The following is a 27,094-nucleotide window of genomic DNA, read 5'->3' as shown; positions in this document are numbered from 1 at the left end:
AAATCTAGTGAACAGCCAATATTATCATTAATACTAATATTAGTGAGTTTATGCATTGTGATTGCATGTAGTTAGATTGGGGCTTCACTTAATCCCATCTCAAAGAATATACAGCCCAGATTCAGGCCCACCATCTGACTTTCTTAACCTCTACTGATAGAGGAAGAAAAAGGAACTGAATTGCAATTGGTTGCCTACTAGACCTGAGCAAATAGTTAGTTAATTTTTCCTTTTTTCTCTCCAAAATAAAAACCTGAAAATTTCATTTTGGGGCAATCAAAACACTTGGTTCAACCCAAAACTAATTTTTAATGTTTTTGGTTTCATTTTGGGGTGTTTATGTTCTTCTTTGTTGTTTTTAATTGTTTGGAAATGGAAAGTTGAAACATTTTGTTTCAAAATAGTTCAGTTTTGATCATTTTAACTTTAAAAAAACAAAAACAAAAAAAAAAAAACCATTTTTGGCAGAAACTGTTAGTCAAATTTGACCTGAATTGCTGAATAATTTATTTTTCCGTGCCCCAAAACATGTATTTTTCATTGGATTTACAGTTAGTTGAAAAAAATCTGAATAGCTCTATCACTTACTCACTATCCCATCCTCTGGCCAGAAGAGTTTGGAGAAACAGCCCAGATTCTTGCTATTAGTTTTCTCCCTTAGGAGAAGCATACTTGTCAGCAATTTCAGTTGACTGGGATTATCTCAAACATCTGCCCATAGTCCTATAAACCATGCTCTTGCTTCTTTGTCTTGGGAAGCTGGAGTGTCTTGCTTCTTTGTCTTGGTGACAAAGAGGACTTCAGTGTCTGTTCTGCTGTATTATGTTAACTAAAGGGTGTAAGAGGAGCCTAAAATCTCTACCTTAATATGTGATATTTACATCAAAAGTCATCTCAAATGCATCTGTCAGTGGTTTGTGCACACATTCTATGTCCCTTAAAACATTTTAAATATTGGCAATTGGGGGGATGGCTACTTCACCTTTCGTGGTGGTGTTTCTGATGTACCTCATTCAGTGATGCACTCTGTACCCTTCTAGCCTGAGCCACAGATAGCAATCAATAAGCCTGCTGCAGACTTTTAGCTTAAGATCATGTAGAGTCTCCTGCATTATGATGCAACGGTCCCAGATTTTATCACCACTGCTGATAATTAACAGTGACAGTTTGTAACTCTTGCGGAATCTGAAGGGGGCACTCCTGTTCGTTCAGAGAGCAGTGAATGAGTATTTTATTGCCTTTCTGAGGCCTTGTCTACAGGACAAAATTCATATTGATATAAGGCACTTTTAAATGGAAATAAGGGGGGTAGCGCCAATTTAACTAAACTAGTGTATAAAAGGCTTTAAATTGGTACAGTTTTCTCATGTAGACAAGGCCTGACAGTGCAGGGACCATTTAAACTTCCTTAGCCCAGTTGAACGTACGGGATCTCCATGAACACTATCAGTTGAGACCTGAGAGGACTTTGAATGAAGCCATCTTGAAATATTAACAGAATCCTTTAGAAATCTCTTCTTAATATTTTACTGAAAATGAAATAAGCTCAGTAAGTTTTTTAAACCCACCTTAAAGTTTCTGTTGTAGTTTCAGTTTTTCTTAGGAAATTGGCTTCCTAGTTTTTTTAATGGTTTGTTTCAAAGCAGCATTTTTCCTCCATTCTAATTACCATGCCACAGCCACGTACCCACATCTTAATGCCTACATCCTCCACTAAATGTGTTTATTACTATGCTCCACTTGTCACATTTCGGTTAGGAGTTGCAGCAGTCTCATTACTTATACTCCTGAGTTGTGTTTCATACTTTGCTATGTCAAGACAGTTTCACTATTAACTGTGAATTTTTACTTAGGATTACACATTGTTACTGTATATAAACTAAAGAATGCTTCTTACTGCAAATGTCAGTTTTGTAGCTAAATTGTAACTGCTAAATATTTTCAATAGCTGTAAGATCAAGTCATGACTCTTCTATTATATTGATAGCAAACTGTTATGGTGGATCAGTGATGACTTTATCTTTGATTCTTAAATTAAAATCTTGAGTTTTACATGATTTTTCTATTTCAGCAGGTTTAGAGGGTTTTGTAGTATGTTCAGTCATCCCAGGGTTAACACTTAGCAATTGCTAGTATTCATGTCTTTTCTCACAAATTTTGCTCCTTTTTTGAGAGCTTAAAATTTGCTGGCCTTCTACATAAGGTTGAATTTCACCTATCCCACCTACAGTCTTGAAAGAGAATTTACTTATGTGAATACATTAAGAAAGTATTAAGTGGTACTTCAGTTCAAGTAAAAATTAGTTTTAGTTTGTGAAATTTTTAGATCATGTGCATGCTACAGCAATTTAACAGATAACATAATAATTCATAGAAATCAGTTAGTATATTTATATAGCAATCAGATGAAGCTTTTGACCTACATGATATTTATAGCACAAGATTATTGTGATAATGTAGTGGGTCTATACACTCAGATTTAATATTCTTTTTGGGGGAGGCTGTTTAAATGAATACAGTAACCTTGTTAAAAGCAAAAAATTGATAGTGCGTACTGTATTGTATCTTAGAGATGGTCTGTATTGAAACCTAACACTGTCTTACTCAGGAATAGAGAGGGTAGGAGAGATGGGATTTAAATTATACAAGAAAAATGTGTGTATCAAAACAGTTGCTTGTTGAGATCAACATTGGTCCTTTCAGTAGAGATTTTTTTCACTCCTTGATGACTATATATAGCATGTTGGACTGGAGATTGATATATCTTCATAAACCACATTACTGTAGTCTTTCTATATTTGAAGATAGAAAAAAAATTAAGAATGTTACTGTTTAGCTTTTTATCTGAAAATGAATACACCATAGACTAAGCTGCAATGTCCTGTAGTAGCAGCTTAGAAGAAACTGCAGGGAATCCAAAGGGATATACTTAGGAATCTTATGGCATGTTGATGACTTTACTAATACATCATTTTGTTAAAAATTACACACACACACACACACACACACACACAAATCTTATTCACTCACATGTTTTGTCCCCAAACTTTAAAAGACAGGAGCTCTACCTAATTATACCTTTACCTTTCTGCCCAGTTTATCTGCTTTCCTGAAGCCCATCTCCATAACTACCTTTAACAATATGTGAATACAAAAATGTCATCTTGGTAAAGAAAATAGAACTCCTATTTTAAGAGACATTGAGGCTATTTGATGGTTTGAGCCATGTTAAAACTGTGCACCTGCCCCTGTGGCTTCTTGCTGGCCAACATGGCTCAGCTGTACCCTGCCTCAATTTCCCCTTCACTCTGGGCCCTTTAAATCTACACAGTTCAGATATTCAAACATTCCCCCTCTGGGGTCCAGCTTATTAACCACAAAGTCTTTCAAAATGGAAGTCAAACCTACGAAGTCTTCACTCCAGTTTCACTGGGCCCAGCTCCTCCCCCTGAGGGGGTCTGTCCTCTTTTTAAAATTCATTTCTTTTGCCCCAATCTCCTCCCTGAGGATCTGCCTTCCTGCTCTCCCAGAACCTCTTGCCTGGAGTTTGGCCTTTCTCCCCAGGCCTTTCCTGCAGATGTCTTCCTTTTGCTGACTCAGTGATCTGCAGGACCTTCTTCCTACTTGCAATGTCCGCAGGCACCTTCCAAACCACCTCCAGCTGTCTCCCCTTTTATAAGGCCCTGGTGCCTTCCCTTAAGCCCAGTGGGGTAGCCTATAATCAGTCCAAGTTGACTGGATCCCACTTCCTTTCTTGCAGGGGCCAGTCACCTTGTGACAAGCCCATTTCTGAAAACTTGGGAAAAATCCAATGGGGGTGGGCAATTGGGTGTGTCTCCAGCGGAGAAAGGTGAACCATTTTGGGATTCTAAAGACTAATCCTTTGATCTCAGGATGCACCTTCACCACAAGCATATAAATGCTCTCTATCGTTTTAGCATTCTTTGCAGTGTAAGATAAAAGAATGGCAAGGTACTCCATTCCACCAAGTAGCTGATGAATTTTTTCTACCGCTAGGACGTAATTACTGTTCATTACCATCTGATACCATCACCAACAAAGACTAAGAATGGCAGCAAGGAGAAAGAAAGAGAACCAGAAAAAGAAAAAGATGTAAAGGAGGAATTTGCTGAAGCTTTAAGAGACTTGAAGATACAATGGATGACTAAGTATGTCTTTGTAGTTTCCCTAACAGGCCATAGCATAACTTTTATATTTTGTTAATCATATAATTTATAGGAGAAATGGAAGTTTGAGAACCGGGATAATTGTGCTTGTGATATCTGAAAAACAGTCTTTCACTTGCATTGCCTCCTAATTAGAACATGCAGAAGCGGCATATTCATTTCATCCCTTTTATTTTGTCTAGGCTGGACACCAGTGACATATATAATGAATTGAAAGAAGCCTTTCCTAATCATCTTCCATTGTATGTTGCAAGACTCCATCAACTGGATTCTGAAAAGGTGAGTTCTGTTTTTTGTTGGGTTTTTTTTTTATAATTTGATTAGTTACACTACATCTCATCTTGGAATAGCAGATTAAATCTGAAGATTTCTCCTTCACTGTTCTTCACAGATGTCTATTCTTGAAGTGACCGTTCTGGCCATACTGAGTGCAGTGAACTAGAAACTTTTAATTTACTTAGATTCAAAAGCATTTACCATTGTACAGAACAGTGCATCTTCTCAAGGCTATAAATGTGCATGCTTAGCATCTTTCTTTGCTCTCAGCATATCAGAGAAACAGTTTGATTGGCTTATTAGCTGGTTGTGAAAAAAATTACTGAGGTAAAGTAAAATAAAAGAAATGAGTTTTCTATCTCGTTCTGAAAGGAGTGAAGTCCATAGTTGCTTATTCGCTGAGGGAGTGAATTTCATAGTTTATTTTTTTCTCCTGTTATAGCTCTACCTTCTGCATTCATGAGCTTCCCATGATGACTGACAGTTTCATGTTTCCAGTGGAACGTGGCTGATGTGTGGGAGATTGCGTTTCTCCATAATCACAATCTCTTGAGTAGCTAGGACCAATCCCAGTGATCTTGACTTGGGGAGGCATTGCAGAAACCAGAGCACTGGGGTCATGTACTCAGTGTTGCTAACTAGACAGGTTGGTGCATTTTGTGCCAGTTGTAGGTTTTTTAGGCTTCAGGGCCTTATTTCTTCAGATGAGTAGCTATAATCAAGATTGGAGTCCATGAATGCAGGATCACTGTGGCCAGGTTTGTGTCTAAAGTTGAACTCTTTAAAAAGAGAAGGTGTTTCAGTCTTGCTGCTCGCTGCAGCTATTTGAAAAGCATGCAAATACAGAAGTTCTTTAATGTACTTCAGAGGTGAATGCTTAGTCTACAACAGTTTTATAAAAGGTTTTTTTGTTTTGTTTTTTGTTTTAAGGAGCTTAGCAGGTATTGAACTCGGTATTTATGGCTCTTAGTTCCTCGGAGAGCTTTCTCAGATGGCATCTTGTGCTCCACTTGAGTATCCTTTCAGATGGATACAGTTGGAACCTGCTACATCATTTGATACTGACTGCAGGATGGAGAGTGATTCCCTCCTTCTAATTATCAACACAGCTGAACAAAGTTTTTTCCCAGTCTCTCACTTAAATTAAATCTTATTCCCAAGACTTAGTACAGTATGATTTAAGGGTAGTTATGATTTAAGGATGGTTAATTTCATTTTCTGGGAGTGGACAATCTAGCAATGTGTTCTCTCAATGGTGATTTATGTTGCTATCCGAGATCCAGTCCAAAGGTCAAGGAGCTTAGTCATAAACTATGAAGTCCTTACAGGTGGTTTCTTCATGTGATAGACTGTTCTTGAGGTGGAGCGTCCGCTCACATATTTTTCAAGTGAATAAGTGCTGACCCTCCATTTTCAGAGGTACACTGCTAAGGTCCTTAGCAGATGGTGTTATCTTCCTCTTCCTGTACCAGGTAGCTGTTGCACAGATTCTCTCTGTTCACCTATCTCATGTTCATCACCATGATAATGTAAGCTCCTAACATTCCATCTCCTTCCTCTTCCTTTGGTGCTAATTCCTTCTTTTGCAGGATGCACCATTTCAGACTTTAAACAGAACCAGAGAAGCAAAGCAATCTCCTTTTATGTGTAGAAAGGCTGGATTCTATATCCCTAGCTGGCTTGTCTCAAATCATGGTCAAATCCGTTATTTGGATGGTGTCTGTAACCCCCTTCATCATTCTTGTGTCGCTAAGATTGCAAGGTTCGCCTTGTGGTTTGAGGCACTGTACTGTGACTTGGGATATCTGGGATCAGGCTCCAGATCTGTCACATAGCTTGTGTGACCCTACTGGGTCTTTGCCATCTGTAAAATGAGTATTGACACTTCCATTGTCTGTCTTGCTTATTTAGATTGCAAGCTTTTTGAAGCTGGGATCTCCATCTTACTATCTTAAAATTTTAGAGTTTAAGGTCCGAAGAGACCTAAATCATCATCTGATCTTCTGCACATGATAGGCCACTAAACCCTACCCAGTTATCCCTGTATTGAGCCCAATAACCTGGATTAGACTAAAGTATTACAGTCCTCAAGAGACTGAACTGTCGTGTGCCACAGGCAAAGCATAGGCGAGACCAAGGCCTGGCAATGAATAGCAGGGAAATGATTTGGCAAGTCATCTGATGATCCTGGCAAGTGACCCATGCCCAGGCTGCAGAGGAGTCAAAAAATCCAAGGTCCCTGCCAATTTGACCTGAGGGAAAATTCCTTCCCAAACCTGAAAGTGACAGTTTGACTTTGAATATGTGAGCTAAATCCACCAGCCAGATATCTGAGAGAATTTTCTTACCATCTCAGAGCACCAGTGTCCCATTTCCAGCCATGGCAAGCTGTGCTTCAGAGGAAGGAGTAAAAACAAACCCAGAGTACCTTGGAGGTGGGGAAAAATACTTTCCTTTCTGACCAATGCAGACCACATGATGCTTGTTGGGGCTTAGACGCACTACTGGAAAAAATAAATAGTAAGCTGCTTGTGTCAAGGACTTTTAAAATATGGATTTGTAGGGCACTAAGCACAATATGACCTCTATCCTGTCAAGACTATAGAAGTGTTAAATAAGTGAATAAACTTCAGAAACTGTTTGTATTGCCATGCCCTTGTGTCTGCAGTAATGTTAATAATATGAAGTGTTAAATGGGGTGACTTCATTTTGCCAGACTAAAATTTTTCGTTTATAACTTCTCATTTAGGAACGAATGAAAAGACTTGATGAAATTATTGAAGCTGCAAATACTGTCATCTCGCATATTGACCAAACAGCATTAGCAGTTTATTTGGCAATGAAGACTGATCCCAGGCCTGATGCAGCTACTATAAAAAAGTACCTAACCAGTAAATACTCTTTCTTGCATCCTATTTCTGTAGTCTATAGACATAATTACTTTTTCTACATACAAGTGTTCCAAAGGATTCTGACAGCAGAAGAACTAGATTTGTAATATGATAATGAAGTAAAACGTAATTGTTTGAAACTTGAGTTCAGACTTGACTGCAAGTAGTATTTTTAGAGTTTTGTGTACTTCGGAATGCAGGAAAAAACTTATAATTGTTTTTGCTCAGAAGAGATCAGATAAAATTACAAAGGATGGCTTTCAGATCAGAACTGAGATACGTGGGCAAAGTGACGTGGGAAAGTTTGCTTTGTGCTTACTCTCATCAAGTTGATAAACATTCAGAATATTCAGTGGACTGATAGTATTTGGATAGCATGGCACTCCTATAGGAATGAGTGCAGCGTATGGTGGCACCCTCAAAATTCAGTCTTGAAGGATTGTTCCAAGATGCTAGTGAATAGTACACATAAGTGCTGGAACTAGGGTTGCTGCTGCACCCCCTGGTTTGAGGTAGATTTACAGTTTTGGTTCAGTGGCTCTCAGCCGCCCCATTATAAAAATTGTTCCAGCACCCCGATGGTGCATGTCTGATAAAGTCAACGTGAGGTGCCCACAAAGAGCTTTTGTAGAGTGAGTAAGGAAAGAAAGACTGGTAACCATGGCTATATCTGTATTCAAATATGATCTTTTTCTCTGTATAATTAGCACGTTGTCATTCTTTTGAAGTGTCAGTGTTTTCAGTAGAAGGTCAGCACTTCAAAGATGATGATGCACCACATTTTTTTAAATTGTTCTTCATTTCAAAAGCCCCTTCTATTATGCTGATGTTTTGACTGGGAAATAGCAAAGAGCATCAAATCTGAAGTTTAGGGACTGTGAAAGGAGGTATAAATTTGTAGCTTAGTTACATATTGATCCTGGTTAATTATATAATTAACCTAGTTGCTTGGAGTACATAACTCTATATTTCCTGAATTAATTAATCATTTCCATTCTTAGCATTTTGTGGTAGATTCAACCAAATGATCTTCTAACATCTGAAACTGAGACCAAATTCAGTGCTGGCTTAAGTGGGTGTAATTCCTTTGCAGTCAGTGTCTGCTTACACTAGCAGTGGATTTGGCCCTCTTTCCATACTACCAATAACTAAACAAATATATTTCTGGATCCTGACTTCTTGTTAAAATCTTAAAATATGAATTGAACATCTGTTCAAATACCAGGGGCAGTTCATAGTTGTTCATGAAGCTCTAGGCTTGGATAGAATTTTTGTCACAAAATGTATGCTATATCATCACGTTTTGAGCCACTTTAGGTTCACAGCAAGTAGTTTATTTTCAAAAATACTGTATTTTAAGAGGGTAGCTGAAAATCGCTTATACTTCTGTTATAAATACTAATCAACAACTGTTTAATTTACTATGATTTTAAGGTCAAATTTAATTATTGGCTCTTGATTAAAACCAATAGCTGCAATGGGCCCCTTGTATTTGTGTTCATCTTCTTAATGTAGTGATATGGAAAAACAGAAGTCTACTTTAGTGGATGCCCTTTGTCGGAAAGGAAGCGCACTAGCAGACCAACTTCTCCATCTGCAGGCCCAAGATGGGGCTGTTTCAAGTGATGCGGAAGGTAAAGATGATGATCAAGAGAGCTGCTTGAGTGTTCTGTCAGAGACTTTCTGGGAAACGACAAAATGGACTGATCTTTTTGACTCCAAGGTAAGAGGAAAAAGCAGAAATTCTGTATTTTGTACCCTTGTTTTTTCCTAGTCTCTTGTGATGGAATTTAAAACCATTGTTGTGTGTGGCCTCAGGCATCTCTCCCTTCCCTTCCCTCATTCTGTCCCAGTATGCTGTGCCAGCCTCCCTCATAACTTTTTTTTTCTTCAGGTGGGATCTCTCCTAGGCTATTGAATCCAAAGCAAATAAATCTGCTGTTTTGTATATGTGCTTGTGGAGAGATTATGGAGCAGTAACTGCAGACTTGCATTAACAAACTGCTTAGTTTATCGAGTTATTAGTTTACTATTCCTTTCAAGGAATGGTTCATTTGTCCAATACAGCACGTTTAGCCCTTCAGCAGAAGAGTGTATAGCCCCTGTTCTGTGCTGGTCATAAGTCCATAGCATTTTCTACATTAGGAATGAAAGAAAAGCCTGTATTCCTTAGCTGTGGGTAAGGGCTGCAATGGGAGAAACCTTCTCTGGAAGTTGAACTACGCTCTGTAAACTGTTGAATCTTAACAGGATTGTTATGCTAAGTTCTTATCAGGTTTAGGTTGCTGTGTCCCTCAGTACAGCTGTTTCAGAGAAAACCATAAAATTCTAATAATGCATATAATAATATAACTGATTAGGTTATTTTTGATTTCCTTCTTTAACTGTTGAGTTGCTGTGCACTGTTAGAATATTGCTATGTTTCACGCCAGACATGACATTCACCATTTTCAGTGGTGAATAATTGCTCTGTATATTTATATGAATTTTAATTAGTACAGCACTTTGGAATCTTTTGAGATGAAAACTGTTGAATACATTAGAAGAAATGTTATTCCTTTATTCCTTCCTGACCCCAGCTGATGATTCAGCCTGAAGCATGAAGATTAATTATTTATTCAAGCTAGCTTTTTTGTAGATGTCTTTAGTTGTGTAAATGTCTTGCATATTCATCTTTTGACTATTAAGCCACAGTGATATCCCATGCTATGCATTATTGACAACACACTACAGAGTTTAATTAATTTTTTGCCTTTTAATTTCAATCATGGTCTCATACTACGAGAAGGGGTACACACCGTACTCATGAGTGTCCAGTTGGCCTTCTCTGTACCATTTACTAAAGCTCGGTGGAACATTTTCAACAAAATGAAATTTTGCCAAAATATGCCATTTCATCAAAGCCAAAAATGTTGTGGAGAGGTACTGATGTTGAGCAAATTTTTGTCGAAAGAGACTGATTTGACTTTCTATGGTCTCAAGGGGCTAGGGAACTGGGATGAGATGTGGGAGACAGAGATTCAAGTCCATGCTCTGTCTGATTCAGAGTAATACCTGGAATGAAAAACTGAATCAGGCAGAGCAGGGACTTGAACCTGGAGCCTGCATCCCAGGCTAGTGCCCTAATCACTTGTGTCTCCACATGCACAAATTTAGTTTCATTTTGACACTATTAAATTTTCACAAAAGTGTTTGAAGGATTTTTTTTTTTGTTAATTTCAAAACTTTGAAAGTTGCTGCAAAACAGAGTTGTTGTTCTTCAGTCAGCTCTTAACTGTTTCATATACCTCATATCTATCCTTGTACTAATTTTCTCCTTTACGAACTGAATAGTAGTCATAGCCTTTAATATTTCCTCATATGGAAAAACCTTCCCCGTCTATATATATTCTACCTCTAATCAAGTTTATTGTATTTCCGTGGCCCTTTCCTAGTACTTCTTGGTAGCCAGAACTGACATACCATTAAAGAGGCACCACCAAATTAAAATCTAAGCTAAATCAAGAGTAGCCATAACCTGTACTTCAGAAAAAGCTGTTTTTAGAAGAAATTGTATCTGAACCACATAGTTGACATTCCACATAGTTGTTACCCCTTGATGTTTAGGGATCTGAAGTTACCTGTTTTTAATTTTGTTTGTGTCTCAGTAGTTTCCATTTTAATTATTACTATTCTGATCCATAGGTCACTAATAAGTACTACTATTGCATAAATACAATTTAAACTATTTTTTCTATACAGTTAGTGGGAAGGAATAATGGTATCCTGTTGATTTGTCTTATCTAACCATCTTTTAGTAATGCAAGTTACATTTAGGTCTTCTGGTGACAGGCATGCTAGCTCATTTGTTGTCATGCATTCCTCTGCTCCTGTCCTGCCAATAGGGATGGTCAAGAATATAGTGTTTACTGCTCCACCTACTGGGAAGCAAAGGGTTGAATGGGGAGAGGGGTGTTGTAAGTATGAAAAAAAATATGACCTTCCTATGTCCACTTCCTTACAGAACAGTTTCTCACACCATGCTCCCACCTACCCTCTGGAACCCAGCAACTTCTCTGCACTGGCCCAGCTTACGGCTCTCATCTGAGTTCCCATCTTCCCTTTGATCAGCAAGCATTTTGCAGTCCTAGGTTAAGGACTATCTCCCCATCCCCTTGGCAAACCTCAGTCCTGAAGACCCTGGTGATTGAAGGCGAGCCAACATTCTGGATCCAAGCATGATCTGCAGATGTTCTGTGGAATGGCCCATTTAAAAAAGGGTGCATCTCCTTCAAGTTGTTCTTTTAAGGTGATCTTGTTAGTTGTGATGGCATCTACCAGATGGGAGGATTGAACTCCTTTACTTACTAGCAGCATACCTCCAGTTCCTTGCTGAAATATGGCTTTCCATATCACTTCAGAAATCACTCCACTCCATGAACACCAAATTCATCATAAACACATGTTTATGATGTCTCCCTCTGTCCTCAGGACAGAAAACTTGCATCCCTGAATGCTAAATTGAGCTCCCATGTATTTCTCATTCATGAGTTCAGAAAGGTTTGATCATTGTCTGTTTCTTGAGGACTACACCAAGACCCACCATTGCCAGTTAGGTAAAAGTCTGCTTCTTATGCAAGATTAGGCAGAGTGCTGGTTAAATCTCACTCTGCTAGAGGGGCTAGCAACTTCCTGGTCTGAGGCTCTAACTTCATCAAGTGTGTAACAGAGTTGCATTCCCCAGACTCTCTTACCAGATATGCTGCAGACTCAGTTTCTCCTCCTGTGCCTCTGGAGTAATTGCATGCCACTGTGATTAGGATAGCAAATCAAAATATCCACTTCTGGGGTCTGGTCTACTAATACCAACATAAATTCTAGTACTTGCATAAGAAACCCCTTTCTGCCCACACCTTTGGTTGAGGCTTTCACAGCCTTCTTCCTGGCATTTGAGTACAGTTCATTATAGTCCTTTCTATCCTTTGGCTGCACTTGTTGCCTTCTATGAATCGTTTCAAGCAGTCCCACACAGGCTTCTGGCTATAGCTCTCCTCAGGCTCTTGTCCAAGCCCTTGTTAGGAGACATCTAACAGCTATGGCCTTTGTGTTGACTAGTGGAGTAATTGCCCAAGCTCTTCCTGGTCTCATTCACACTGAGTAACAAACTCGCCTTTTGTTCCTTGTCTTGCTCATGTGATCAGTTGTGTTCCTTGAACTGCATAGTACCTCCTCAGTCTTCCTGGATTACATTCCCCAGAATTTCTGGCCTTAACGAGTTGAGATTCTGTAACAGGCGTGCTGGGCTGCTCATGGATTTACAAAACATCCTATTATAGCCGGCAATGTTCTCATCTCCACACATGTTCATAAAGCACTGTCAGCTGGATCTGTCCACAAATTAGGATGACTGCTTTGATCACAGTCTCCAGCATAATAAGGTAAACCACCCATTGAATAGTACTGCTTGTTACATCCACTAATATCCTTGACTGTCTCTATGGACAGGATGGAAAAAGAGAATATGACAAGGGGAAGCTGTTCACTGGGAAGTTTTTTTGTTGTCATATTCCTCTTTTTCTCATCCTATGACCCACCTTCTTTCCCTCTTAAGTAGAGGTGTGTGCTGCCTTTTATTCTTGCAGAGAAATGGGAGACAGCTACTCTTCATTTTTTCTGACTGTGGAAAGATCTCTAGATGGGAAGTGTGGGCAAACTGAGGCCTCGTACAGGGCTTGATTGAAGGAGGCATAGTTTCTGGTGGAGTAGTGGTGGAGTAATTATGCTGTATATCCTTTAGTTTCTCTGTTGGTAGCTTTGAAGAAAAGAGGACTGGGACCAAAGGAATTAGCAGTGAGAATTTCTCTTTTTCAAACTTTCATGCTGATGTATAGACATTTAGTTTTTATTTGTGGTGGTATGCATATTTTTATTTACAACTTTTTGCAAATTATTTTTTTTTGCTGCTATTCATCTATTTATTAGATTCCGCATATCTATTGTATTATTTCCCTTGAATTTTTGCTGTCACTAGTAGATTTCATGTCTATCCAGAATTTTTCTTAGTGACTGGGTCCAGTTCCTAATTAAATCTTCCAAATCCTCAATTTTCATTGTCAGTAGTCTGGTTTTCAGTCATGGATGAAATGATTATTGAATATATGGTTGTTAAATAACTTTGAGATGAAAGGGGCTATAAACATATGTTGGAACATAACCAATGAAACTATAATTTTTCTTTTTTTAAAATAAATGAATAGCCAATGATGTATGTACAGTGATGTATGTACTGTGAGCCTTTTAACTTGTAATGAGTGTAATGAAGTTCTTTAGCTCAGATTTGCAATTCATTATTTGTACTATGCCACATGTAGATGTCAAATTCCATCCCTCCCCACCTGATCAAATTTGACCTCCTAAGCAAAAACAGCTGCCAAAAGCTATATGTTTGCATTTAACCCCCCACTCCTATCTGTGGAAAGTGAGTCTCCCTCAAGTCTTCTATCTAAACGCTTTTCATTCCTTTAACAGGTTGGGGTGGTGGGAGGGGAAGGGAGGCAGCACAAATTGAGAAACCAGAGTGCATTAGTTTAGCAAAGTCTAAGGCGTATGGCAGCCCAGGGCCCAGTAAAGAAACTATCAGAGCTGTGGATATCTACCAGATTTTCAAAAATAGGTGAGGAGGAGTAGCAGTTGGACCCTGAAGGGCAGTTACGGATTTGCTGAAGTAAAGTGGTTTAGCTGTAGTTGGGAAGTGTGTTCGCAGTAGTTCTAGGTTTAGCAGGTTACAGAGAAGAGTGAAGTGTTAAGTTGGTTTTAAAAGATTCAGAGACACAATTATGCTTCAGATAAGTATCCGAGCTTTCTGTATCTGTAGAGGCTTATTCGTAGCTAATTATAAAAATCACATTTCCTTTTATTTATGATTGGTGTACCACTAGGTGAGGGTGAACTCACTAATAGCTATAACTTGATAACCTAATATTTGGAGTATTCTTGATATTGTCTTTTGGAAGGCTTTAGTGGTACTGCAAATGAGGACATAAATCTTGGAGAAATAAAGGCAAATTTCACAAGTTTAAGTATCACCACTGTGTAGTACCAGTAATGGTTTGTCAGTTTACATATACTGGAAAATGACTTTTAAAATACTGCTGCCCGTAAAGCTGTTACAGAATATAAAACGTAAGTCTGATTCCTGCAGTGCCCCACTAGACATCTCCTCCAACTGATTACACTGTTTACTTCTTGTTGATAGTCCTTCAATTAATTTCAGTCTATTACTATTTCTATCAAAGATAGGTTACATTAATTTTGATTAAAATTTTGAGACAATATCAGGTGCTTTTGAATTAAGCACCTGATATTGTCTCAAAATTTTAATCAGATATCAGACCTATTACATTCTTATCATCCAAAAGTTTTGTAATGATATCCAAAAAAGCAGTTATGTTTGTCTAACTACTTGTCATGCATTCAGATGGGAAAATTAATTACGGTCAGGATGCTGCTTCCAATTTGATTTTTATTTTGTATTTCATATTGAAGAAAACTGAGTGTTTTTACTCTTCTGTTATCTGATCTTTTATGTTAACTGTTGTAGTGACTACATTCTTTCTATTACATTGCACTTTTTACAGTATGACTTAATTTGGCCAGGGCATGCACAGTTGCTGAAGCTGTAGGTTTCTTTTTATGCTGCATAAAACTTCTTGTATTATCTTACAGTACTTCACATATTATAATACTAATTTCTGAAGAAATTATGACATTTAGTTTTATTTTCCCAAAGGTAATGCAGTTTTCCATTTACAAAGAACTATTGAAATTTAATTTCATCCTCCACTTTTTATCAACTTGATCCGTTGGAAAATTCAAGTTTTTATCATTTAGAAATGCCCAGAGTTTTATTTGGCCAGAGCAAAAGTGTTTCGTAAAATGCTTTGTTTTTTTGCCACAAAAACTCTAGGAAGCTCTGTTACGAAAGAAATGCTGTCAAGTGGCTTTCCTCCTGCCTTTATCACTGATGTTCAATAGCCATTCAAAACTTGCAGGGTCAGGTAAGAGCCTTCTTAATAGAGCAGTGGCACTATTGCTGGTTAGTCTCCAACATGTTATATCTGCCCAGAGCTCCAATGCATCTTTCATTTTATTTTTTTGTTTGTGGTTTTATCACCATCTTTTCCAGACGGGACCATGCTATTTTTATTTTTTAACTTTAGTTTAACCAAACAAATCTTGTAACAGAAACTCTGAACAATTGTTCAGAGGTGTTTGCTAACGAGTTCTGCTTTAGGAAAACATCCAAAAAGTTGGATTGAAAATGCAGCATGCAAAAATATTTTTTCTAATAGCAATATGTGAAAAATCGGCTGTTTGTGAATGGTGCTGTATGCTCATTGTTGCATATTTGTGTGTGCTTATACTAGTACAGCTCAGCATTTAAAGCCTGTAATGTCTGTCTTGGATACTTCCAGAGAAAATATACCCGTAAGAGAAGTGTGAATGACTCTCTTGAATGTTTAAGTACAGAACACTTCTAAGAGCTTTTCAATTTCAACATTATTGATTGTTTAGCCTGTTATGCCATTATTTAAGTTGATTTGGGACCCTGATCCTGCAAACACATATGCATGTGGTTACCTTTCAGTAGAACTACTCATGTGGCTAAAGTTTGGCAGGATAAATCTTTGCAGGATCAGGGACTTGGTTTCTTTAGGGTTTAGACTATTGGTTAATTAGGTAGGTATTCCCATTTTTTTAATAATCCTTTCTGATTTAATTATCAGTGCAAAGAAGTTCTTTTCTGTAAGTCCTTATTCACCTTTCTTAATGGCACACTGATTGTCAGAGTTTGAGTAGCTAAAGATATATTCCTCCTTTCCATTGCCCATTCCAGGAGTGCCCAGTCAGTTTTCAGGTCTCGAGGCATCACCTGTATCTGGGTAGGGACTCATGTCCCACTCCTTTCTAACTGGAATTTTAAGGCTGCACTGGTTTTAGTTCCTGGTTTTCGTATGTTAGCAAGTAAATTCTCAGGGTGAATATACTAAGCAAGAACTGAGGCCTGTCTTCATGCTTATCTATCTGTCTTCATTGCTTGTTTATACTTAGGTATATGTCTATGTGTATACACCATCCACTATCTTTGTTCGTGTTTGTTATGCAATCAGTTTGACACTCGCCGGGATTCATATCCCACTATTTGACATTACTTTGTTCCCTGGGCTAAAAAAATGTTGCTGTTTTATCATTTGTTTACAGTACTGTTGCATTTAGGCAGATGCAATAGCTATAAATGTGATCCAGTGAGCAGCTGTTTCAGTAATGAGAACCCTGAATCCTCATAAAATGTTCTGAAGTTTGCGATAGTGACAAACACTTGCTCTTATTACAGAATTAAAACATGAGTACTGTAACTGCTGTGATTCATCTGTATACATCAACATAAGAGTAAATTCAAAACAGTCTCTTTGGTAAAATGTTTTACTTTCACTTATTTGCTTTAAATTGTTTTTACCTGAACAATGCTAGTTTCAATAGTGGTAGTAGATTTCTGACTTTTTATTTGTTTACGTATTATAGGTTTTAACATTTGCCTATAAGCATGCATTGGCAAATAAAATGTATGGGAGAAGTCTCAAATTTGCCACAAAACTTGCAGAGGAGAAGCCAACCAAGGAAAACTTGAAAAATTGTATACAGGTAAGGGATAGTCAGTAAATCCATTAATTACTGACGGGTATTGTTATGTATGCTGAAGAGTCTCTTAATATTAGGAGATGTAAATGTATGTTGGTTATATACTGCATAAAATACTGAGTTTCAGAAAACCTTCATTGAGATTCTGGAACAAAACCTAGTGGGTAGGCATATGATCTGGGAATATTCAAATTTGAAACACTTTTACCTCTTCCAAAATTCACAAGTGGTTGTGATTGGACTTAATGAATTTATCAGGCATCAATCAGTCAGGGAACTAAGCTGACTAGCTCAAAGGCAGGCAAGAAAGATGAGTGATGGGGACACTTGTGAGGTCCAGAGGCAATATACCAGAAGCCCAGTTCTCCAGCTGCTGGGAAGCAGGAGGGTCCTGGGATTTCTATTTGGGTATGCTCCCTGGACATCTCATGGGAGCGCCATCTTTTGAATCGGCCTCTTAGCTTCCCCTCTCCAGGTGCTGAAAGGACTTTGCCTCCTCTTCACTCACTCCAGAGCCCTCCCTTCAATAACCCTTTCCCAGTCTTGTGCTAAACTGTGGGGAGAAAGGAAAGTGAGATCTCTTCCTTTTCTCTTAGCTATCGTTCCTTGGGGGATGCTCAGTTAACTCCACAGCTTCCTCTGCTCAAAGCTTTCCCAAACAGCAACATAAAATTAAGGTGCTCCTTAACAGTTTCAAGGAGCACTTTGGAAAAGATACTTTTTAATTCCATTCAGCCCCTTAGCAAAGCTCTTAGCGATGGCAAGTTGTCTGAACTGTGGGTACTCAGCCCTTTTGGAAATCAGGTCACCTTTGTTTAGGTTCCTATGTATGGATTTAGAGCCTAACTTTATTTTCCCAGGTTTTAAAGTTTTGTCCTCAATTTAAAACTGGCTTTAATGTTTTAAGTGGCTTGTTGCTTCTACCACTGTATGTAGGTTAAGAAATTGTTACTCAGAGACGTAGTAATGCAGTGACTACTCTCTAGACTTGCACATGAATTCTGTGGTTTTTATTCTGAAGTACTTCAGGTTGAACAGCACAGAGAAAATGTGGACCCTAAAGCCATTTTGCTTACCTAAAGCTAAATTAACTATACAGTTATTCAAAACGGGTATAAGAAAAAAAATCCCAAAGTCTTGTGCTGCTTAAGACAACATTTTGTTCACCAAATCTAAAATACCAATCTTCAAAAACTAAAACCATTCTATATGACTAAGTTTAGAGCTCCAGAAAGCAATATCTTGAAGTTAAGTTTTTGATAATGAACCTTTTTAACATGGCACTTCTTTAGATTAAGAAAAAATGAGAGAAGATATCAAAGTGTTGAGAGAATCATCTAATTTTTCTGCTTATCAATTATTTTTCTTCAGCTAATGAAGTTACTTGGATGGACCCATTGTGCATCTTTCGCTGAAAACTGGCTTCCTGTCATGTATCCACCTGATTATTGTGTGTTCTGAAATACCAACAGTTGTAAACATAAAGAGATGGTTTTTATACTGACAGGATAGAAAAGATACATTTTTACCTTTTTATTAGAATGCATGTCTTCATCAATTACTGAATGCTGATTATTAAATTGCGTATATTTATCAGAATGATACCCTGGTGTGGCTTAATACCTGTTAACCTTACCCCTGACATCAGGGAGTTCACTTAGTGTGCCATCCCATTGCAGGCAATGGATGTGCCAGAATTGCCAGCACCAAGGATTTGGAATTGGGTTGGAAAAGACTTCTTGCATGCATGTTCGGTTCTTAACTGTTCATTTTAGCTGCAAACCTGTAAAAGCTCTGTATTTTTTACAGTGAACAGAGTTTTAACATGTTTAATCTTGATTTCTTTTTTCAGTTTTATGAAGGCCTTAAAGCTACATCAGAGTAGCTAAAATTTTATTTATTAGACTATAAAGTAATGGAACTCCATTACCTGTATTGTTTGCAAGAGTTTACATTTGATTTTTTTTTAAAAAACAACAACCTTTCAAACTGTCTCAGTGTGTATCTCAGAATTGCTGATACATAGGTGCTCTTGTGAATCTTCATCTTGGAAATATTTCAGGCAAACTTTCAAAAATCCATGTGAAGTTGAATATCAGCTTAGACTGATACATGTATAAAAGTGCCAGACAGTTAATCAGGTATTGTAAAGCTATACATACAAATGTTTAATAATGTTTTAAAAAATGTAAAACACAGCAGAATAAATGTGCAAAAATGAAGATGATAAAACCACCATGTGTACTCTGATACTTTAAAGGATTTTTTTTAATAATTAATAAAAACAAATGAAGCTGAAAACTGTCTTAGTGTTTTGAAGAATACATAAACAAAATTTGTTAAAACAAACAGCTTTAGGAATAATATAGAAATGCAATGTAAACAGGATATAAAAGTATAGAACTACATCTAATAGTTTATTTAAAGTTTTGGGATTTTACTTTCTGGTTCTGTTTTGTTACTGCTGACTCTCTGGCAGCAATAAAGTTGGTCTGCTAGAGTAAATGAGAAATATAAGCTTATAAGACAAATCAGACAGTTAAAGTAGTGTCCTGACATTCTTGTTCATCTTAATTTTTCATGTATTGAAGTGCAGCATTCAAAGACTCAGGTTCAGGTTTATGGACATTAATGCACACTGAGTGCACTCTGTGTTAAAACTAGAAGCTCATAAACTTTGAGACTACTATTGCATCAAAACTGTGACTGCATTATTTTCTCTTAATTCTCTTTTGCTGTGATTTTAAACAACTTGATATTTGATTCCGGAAATTCTGCTAGAAGTGTAACATTTAATATATTGCCAAGTTTCTCCAAAAATTCAAAATCTGTGCTGAATCTGAATTTGTTTGCCCATAATAATACCGTCCCTGGCTGACATAGATATGTCATTGTTGTTAGCAGTGGATCCAATGCTGTATGGTGGTAGACAACATCACTTGCCAAAATAAAATCATAATGGTGAGTTGATTTAGGAAAGTCTTCATTGAGGTCCTTTCCCCACACCAGCTTTCTCACTTCAAGTTGGTGGATATTCATGTTTTGTGTATTTCTTGAAATGTTAAGTTTGAGATTTTCAAGTACTTCAGGCAGATCAGTAGCTGTAACATAAGCTCCTAAAGGGAATATGAAAATGATTAGTGTATGTATCTTTTTTTATAAACATTCCTGTATTTTTCCTCAATTATCAATTTTGATTGTTGTTGGCTCTCTAGTCAACGTTCAGTCAATAAACAGACCAACACCCACCCATTTCCTGGATTGGGGTTAACTACTCATAAAGGACTGTTATTTGGGGGCATGTCTCCACTGCCGAAGAGTGCTGCATGGTAACTCTCCCGCAGGTGGATGCTGCGGGCACGAACTAAAAAGTTCCTAGATTGAAGAGGATTACATTAACACAAACTAGGAACCTTTTAGTTTGTGCCCACAGCATCCACCTGCGGGAGTTATAGTGCAGCACTCTGGTGTGCACCTCTGTTCACGCTCCTGTAATCCAAACCGTGGGGCAATGTAGATGAGCCCTAAAGTATTTTGAGAGCCAAATAGTCATAACTGCTAGTTAAATTCTTAATTTGAGTTATAATTTCACTGACTACAGTGTCAAAGTATTTGTATAGCCACCACTTCCCAATTAGTATATTTGAAGGTGAGGAGGTGGAATTATTGGAATTTAATCAGAATTTACCAACCTAGTATACTAGCCACAATGGACACCAGTCCTGTTCCAGCACCAATTTCAAGTACCTTTTTGTCTTTTAGGTTGATCTCTTGTTGATTTGATTCCAGATACTGAGATAAAGCCAATGCCTGAAACAGTTAAAATATATCCATAAAAAGCATTAATTTGCTAATGGCCATGCAGCAGTTCATTAAATCATTGAAAACCTTTTTCTAGTAAGTTTTTTACTTATAGACTGAACATAGTCAAGTATCTAGCACAAAAGCAAATTAGGAAGAAGGAACAAGAATAGTCCTCTTTAAAAAAAAAAAAAAAAAAAAAAAAAAAACAAGACTGTTATTAGACAAGTAGTAAAAACAACCTAAACAGCTTCTTTTTACATGGATTTCCCTAGAAAATTTCCTTAGAAATACACACCACACTTTTTTGTTGCTTTCCAGTGACCTCTAGGTTACGGTAGAACTGAGCATGGTCCATCTGGAGAAGGAGAGATTTAACTGTACAAGTACAAAAGTGCTATTATAAAAACAGTTAATTTGTTCTCCATTTGTGAAGATAAAGGAAGGGCTCAAGCAACAACAGAGGATTTTAGGAAAAACTCAGAATAGTTTGGCAATAGAACATGCTGCAAAGAAGTTTCTAAAATGACAGTGACTTTGTATACTCAGATCTAAACTGGACACCCATGTATCAGTTATAATGCAGGCATGACTAAATAACTCTGACCATTTTATAGAGAGAGGAAAGACTAATGGTCCCTTTCAATTCAAGTGAGGGGTTCTTTCATGAAACCCTATCAGTAAAACATTCGACAGTTGGCTGCATTCTCTAGTAATCTCAGCAGAGGCCAAAGAGCAGATAGGTTTGGTGACTGAACTGCCTCTTCACGTCATCTAGCAGGACCCTGCATTACATCTTACGTAACCACACGGTTTCATAAAATGATGCTGGGGCATTGATCACCAACTCCTGGGTGAGTTCCATCTAATGAATCACCAGCACTGTTTGTGCAGTATTTACATTTTCTTTGGAGTTCTCTCATCCACATGCTGACTCCTGACTAATTTGAGATCTGATGAGATTGCAATTAATTATAGTAAGACTTATGACAGATATTCCCCCCCCCCCTTCTCTCCTGTGCTATATTGAGATGGAATCTTTGCCATCTTCTGTGCATTCTTATATGATCATTAGACTGACAAGATTTCTAGACTTGAAATCCAATCCTCATCCATCTTCATAGTAAATAGTGTAAACAAGTTTGGAATATTTTTTTCATGTCTCCATCAGTCGTAATTGTTTTTATCTTGAGAAGGTCGCTTTATAGATAAGACAAAATTGTCCAAATCTCACTACATACAAAATACTGTTTGTTTTTTATTTCAACGATGGGATAAGCAGGGACCAGACAAGACTGTCACATGCCAGTAGAATGTTTCATCTGCAGTGAAAATGTAATGTACATGTCTATGAACTATGGAAATATCTTCAATTCTGAAGTCTTAATCTAAAGCTGACTTTTTGTGACATTCTCGATGTAAATCTTTCAGAGATCAATATCTTGTTTAGAGTTACTTTGGTTACTTCCCTTCTTTCCAATTACAGTATCCCTCTCTGCAGGACTCAGTTTTCCAAAACCGGATGATCAGCAATATCAAGTCACTACAAAATTCACAAATATAATCTGTATTCCTCAACTGGAAGCCAGGAGCACCATCCTTCATGCAGAAGCAATGTAAATAAAAACCTAAAAAGAATCTCACCCAGCCCTCAATATTTGATGTATCAAAGGTGTACACAATCACATGGACTTAGCAGACAATCCCCTCAACTAAGCAGAGTGGTCTTTCAGCAGCAAACTTTCCTATGGTCAAATGTGTGTTCCCCAGCACTCGATCTCCTAGTTATTCACTAGCGTACTCTCTCTCTCGCCCATAACCAATTTTCTCTGCATTTCTGCAATCACCTCTGAAGTCAAAAACAATCCTAAAAATAAACTGAGAAGAAGGCAAGTATCATTCTCACAACCCCAAAGAGAACTTTATTTTCAGATATGAGAGATTACTCTCACGTGCAGATCCTTAACAGATTGAATCCCTTTGCCTGTGACTCTCTGCCCTCAAACCCAGACTCCATAATGACTGCATAGTGAAAGGTATAGCCTCATCAAAATAGGTTATTCTAGGGAGTCAAGATGCTGATATCCCTCTAGTTTCTCTTCCCTGAAGCATATACCATGATCTGTGGAAAGAATTCTATAGTTTGTTAGGAGCATTGAGCTAAATCAAGCTAGCATCCTATATGTATTGCTGTTTCATCAAGATGCCTTCTGAAGAATCTTGACATCTCAAAGTACTTAGTCCTTTCTAGCATTTTACTTCCATGTTGGCAGATTCCTAAAGGCACCTTATATATAACTAGAGCACATGTAGCCCAATATTCTCACTGGTCTTCAGGTTCATCCACTTTTAAGTTCAGCAAGTCACTGCTTCGTGTCCACTGAATCTTGCTTTTCCAGTAGCTAGCTTTAAAATAAATTAGACGAGTTGCCAAAATAGCTACTTTTTCACTGCAAGAATTTTTCTGCCTTTCCTATGATAACTAGCTGTCTCAGTAGTTGAGAACACTCTCTCAATTCCCGAGAGAGTTTTACACTCTTTTCTCAAACCACAAAGGAAAAAATCCTGTGGCATAAAATAAATCTTGACTACCCTGCAGTCCTCTATTTAAAGCAAACTAAGCAAGCTAGAAAGTTCTCAGCAGTTGATCGCCTTCTTATAAAATTGTGAAGGAGCCAAATCCTCTAAATCTTCCATCGCATGGTGGAACAAATGCTGCATTAGAGGAACATAGTTGGTGCTGATTGGACAGCACCTGTGAGCAATGAGGCACATTCCCTGGTAATATCCTGGGTAGAAAGGGCTTCAGCTACAGTCAGTTAAATAGAATTTCAGGCCTCTGCACTGACACACATTTGGGATGAGATTGCTTTAGTCTGCTCTAAATAACTTTCCATTTCCTGTGTGCTGGACCTTTTCAATTTTATTGTCTTCTCTGTTCTCCCCTGGCTGGCTGGCAGGTTGTTTACTTCCCCACAGTGACTGACTGACTGGAAATCCTGAAAATTCTTCCCAGTTTTCCTTTCTTTGATTTAATATCTGTACCAATACTCATTTATATGCTCAACAAATAGCAACAGCTATTTTCTGCACTCCTCAAACGGAGAAGGATACACAGTTTTATAAAAGATTTACAGTTCAAGCATTTGTTACTATTTCACAGCTTTAGGAGCTACTTTTCTGGCATAAAATGGCAGAAGATGGGGCATAAGCCAGAGTTCCTTGTTAAAGTACTTAACTATCTCCATTCTGCACTGTGATGGAAGCCTGACAGTAAGTGAGCAATCAAGATGTTAATCAAAGACCATTATTTCAATTTTACTTCAGTTCCAATTGTTCACATGTTGTTTTATAGTGAGTTTAACTTGCTATTTGATAACAATACATAGGTAAAACTTACACCAGGCCATACTATTGCTCCAAAATGGTCTAATGATTCTTGAATCGTGATGTGGTGGTCTGCATAACAATAATGTTCCTTATCAAAATAGGGAGAAACTGTAGGAACCCACTTCTGCAGTATTTTAAGAATTCTTGGTGAATCTGTCGGAGAAAAGATCAAATCTGTATTATTTGGTAGATATGAGCATATACATGCATTTTGTTGCATAACTGGAAAAAGAAATTTTATAAAACTTATCTGCAATCAGACAATGAGTATGCAGGCTTTCTGGAAAAATTGCTTTTTCCTTTAGTGAGCCTCGAGGGGTGGCCAGACATGGATCCCAAATGTGGGTGAGCCTGCTGTCTGTCAGTAAAAGCGAAGGAGAAAACCTTCCTCTCCCACAAGTCCTGGAGCAATATAGGTTGTTTGGTAAGGTGTTTTGGAGCTCTATTTTGGCATACATTTTTTTTCTGTCACCATTTTGAGATTTAGATATCTCAGGGTAGGAGTTGCAAGTCATGCTAATACCATCTCTAAATGAAGCTGCTTGGGGATCTTTAGGTTGCTAGTGTAACTGCACAATTGTGTAGTATGCTGGGTTCTTTAACTGTGGATGGTTTGGTCCTCTATTTTGTATCTTCCAAAAGTCAGCACCATAGTAGAGTGTTCCCTGTTACCAGGCTATTGCATTGTTTCAAGTAGGGATGCAGAGGACAGTGTCATCTTCTGAATCTCAAACACCACTTCCTGCATTTTCCTATATTAACCCAGTGTTTCCTTCATGTCTTATTGGGTCTGTCAAGATGACAGCCCAGCATAGAATAGCTGCAAATAGCAGGTAATTGCTCTGGAAGGGTGCCTCTCCTCCTAACATCATCCTTAATGAACTGAAAAATGAATCACTTTAACTCTGATGATGATAATAGAGGGTGACAAGAACAAACCTCTCATACTCATAAGACAAAAAACTAGAAAACTATCATGTGGGATTCATGGATTCCACAGCCAGAAAGGACCATTGTGATCATCTAGTCTGACCTCCTGTATAACACAGGCCATAGAACTTTCCCAAAATAATTCCTAGAGCATAGCTTTTGGGAAAACATCCAATCTTGATTTAAAGATTGCCAGTGATGGAGAATCTATCATGACCCTTGGTAAATTGTTCCAGTGGTTAATTACTCTCACTATTAATAATGTATGCCTTATTTCCAGTCTGAATTTGTCTAGCTTCAACTTCCAGCTATTGGATCATGTCATACCTTTCTCTCCTAGATGGAAGAGCCCATTATTACATATTTGTTCCCCATGTAGGTACTTATTGATTAATCAAGTCAGCCCTTAACGTTTTTTTTGTCAAGCTAAATAGATAGGCTCAAAGAACTCAAATAAAGAGGTAAAATAACCTCCCTACTCCTACTCATGATTCCCTCGTTTATGGATTGAAGGATCACCTTAGCACTTTTGGGCACAGCACCACACTAGGAGCTCATGTTCAACTGATTATCCACCACTACTCCCAATCTCTTTCAGACTCACTGCTTCCCAGGATAAAGTCCCCCATCCTGTAAGTATGGCTGACACTTTGTTCCAAGATGTATACATTTAGCCATATTAAAATGCATATAGTTTGCTTGTTCTCTGCTTCCCAAGCAATCCAGATGGTTCTGTATTGGGGACCTGTACTTCATTATCTACCACTCCCCCATTTTTTTGTCATATGCAAATTTTATGAATGATGATTTTGTTTTCTTCTAAGTCACTGATAAAAATGTTAGTTCTTGGCCCTATGCTAATTATCTCATATCTAAGAAAACTATGTGGAACAGAACTAGACTGTCGTATTTTTTTCCACAAAATACAAGTTAAAATATTTCTGTTTTCCAGTGGTCAATTTCATATGTTGCAATTTATACTTCATTTTTTTTGTTTCTGCTAGTTCCAGTTTTTTGAGTGGTAAAAAAGGGAAAAGAGCAATCTGCTAATAAGCTGTGGGCCAGATTTTTCAAAAGAGTTCAGCATGCAACAGCTCCCATTGTTCTCAGGAAAAATGCAGCCATTTCAGTTAGGTGCCTAAATAAGAGCAGAGTTCTTTTGAAAATCTACCTCAGCGGTGAGTGCTGAGCACATCTATAAATCTGGCCCTGTAAGAAAAAAAAATTACATTAAAGAAACAAGTGAAAAATTGAAGTGAAAGTAATCCTATAAAGAATGAAAAGGGGATGTTTGGGTGACTTTTTGCATCCAACCCAATATTCTACAACTTGCTAGCATGCCATAGTTTTGATTATTATTATTTTATTTATTATTAAGTAGTGACCTGAATTGGATTCTGTTGTTGCTGGAGAAGAATCAGGACAGTTAGACCCATCTCGACATTCAGACTTCTGTTCATTGAGCTCCTTCTCTTCCCTTGGGCAGTCCATTGTTCGTTGAATTTTATTGGGCAGTGGTAGGTGTTATGTGGAAATCATAGCAGGAATACTGAAGAAAGAGGAAACACAAAAATTGTAAGGGAACAAAGCATTCTGTTTACTGTAAATAACTTAGTTATGCAGCTCCTTTCAATTGAAGGATCTCAAAGCGCTTTACCAAGCCTATATCTAGCATCCCTTTATATATATATTGCACACCACAGAAATACAGCTGTTTGTGCTTGCGACATGGATTGTTGGAAAAGGAAGTGAGGAATCTTTGCTAACTGATAGTACAGCAGGAATTCAAGAAGGTAAAAGGCAATGACCAGAGTTCAAATATGGCCAGATGCATGGGCTAACATTCCTACCCCTGTGAAAAGTGCCATGAGAACTCTCACCAACAGGCAGGGCTTCGATTTTAATTCCTCTGCAGTAGCAATTTTGCCCCTTGAGGCTTAG

At 37.8% G+C, this 27,094-nt stretch overlaps 2 protein-coding genes across 8 annotated transcripts in view; one reads left to right on the top strand and one right to left on the bottom strand.

Annotated features, from left to right (window-relative positions):
- Window positions 1-18,631, top strand: part of TPP2 (tripeptidyl peptidase 2) — an 88,237-nt gene extending 69,606 nt beyond the window's left edge. For all 3 annotated transcript variants that reach the window (XM_067536901.1, XM_067536902.1, XM_067536900.1), the window contains 6 exons: window positions 4,018-4,169; window positions 4,370-4,466; window positions 7,213-7,343; window positions 8,870-9,077; window positions 16,916-17,035; window positions 18,404-18,631. In XM_067536901.1, the coding sequence (XP_067393002.1) occupies window positions 4,018-4,169; window positions 4,370-4,466; window positions 7,213-7,343; window positions 8,870-9,077; window positions 16,916-17,035; window positions 18,404-18,493 (798 nt within the window). In that variant the 3' untranslated portion in view covers window positions 18,494-18,631. The remainder of the gene's footprint in view (window positions 1-4,017; window positions 4,170-4,369; window positions 4,467-7,212; window positions 7,344-8,869; window positions 9,078-16,915; window positions 17,036-18,403) is intronic.
- A 959-nt stretch (window positions 18,632-19,590) lies between these two features.
- The window catches only part of METTL21C (methyltransferase 21C, AARS1 lysine), a 38,896-nt gene continuing 31,392 nt past the window's right edge, over window positions 19,591-27,094 (bottom strand). For 4 of the 5 annotated variants that reach the window (XM_067536906.1, XM_067536905.1, XM_067536904.1 and 1 more), the window contains 5 exons: window positions 26,539-26,702; window positions 24,234-24,376; window positions 21,132-21,191; window positions 20,725-20,842; window positions 19,591-20,148 (listed from right to left, as the gene is read on the bottom strand). In XM_067536906.1, the coding sequence (XP_067393007.1) occupies window positions 19,754-20,148; window positions 20,725-20,842; window positions 21,132-21,191; window positions 24,234-24,376; window positions 26,539-26,644 (822 nt within the window). In that variant the 5' untranslated portion in view covers window positions 26,645-26,702 and the 3' untranslated portion in view covers window positions 19,591-19,753. The remainder of the gene's footprint in view (window positions 20,149-20,724; window positions 20,843-21,131; window positions 21,192-24,233; window positions 24,377-26,538; window positions 26,703-27,094) is intronic. The other variant, XM_067536908.1, reaches the window with a different exon arrangement.

This window comes from Emydura macquarii, unplaced genomic scaffold, assembly GCF_026122565.2.
Source record: "Emydura macquarii macquarii isolate MOO-44397 ecotype Brisbane River unplaced genomic scaffold, CSIRO-AGI_Emac_v2 contig_3671, whole genome shotgun sequence".
In the NCBI taxonomy this organism is placed as follows: domain Eukaryota; kingdom Metazoa; phylum Chordata; order Testudines; family Chelidae; genus Emydura; species Emydura macquarii.
This window is presented reverse-complemented; position numbering and strand designations above follow the sequence as displayed.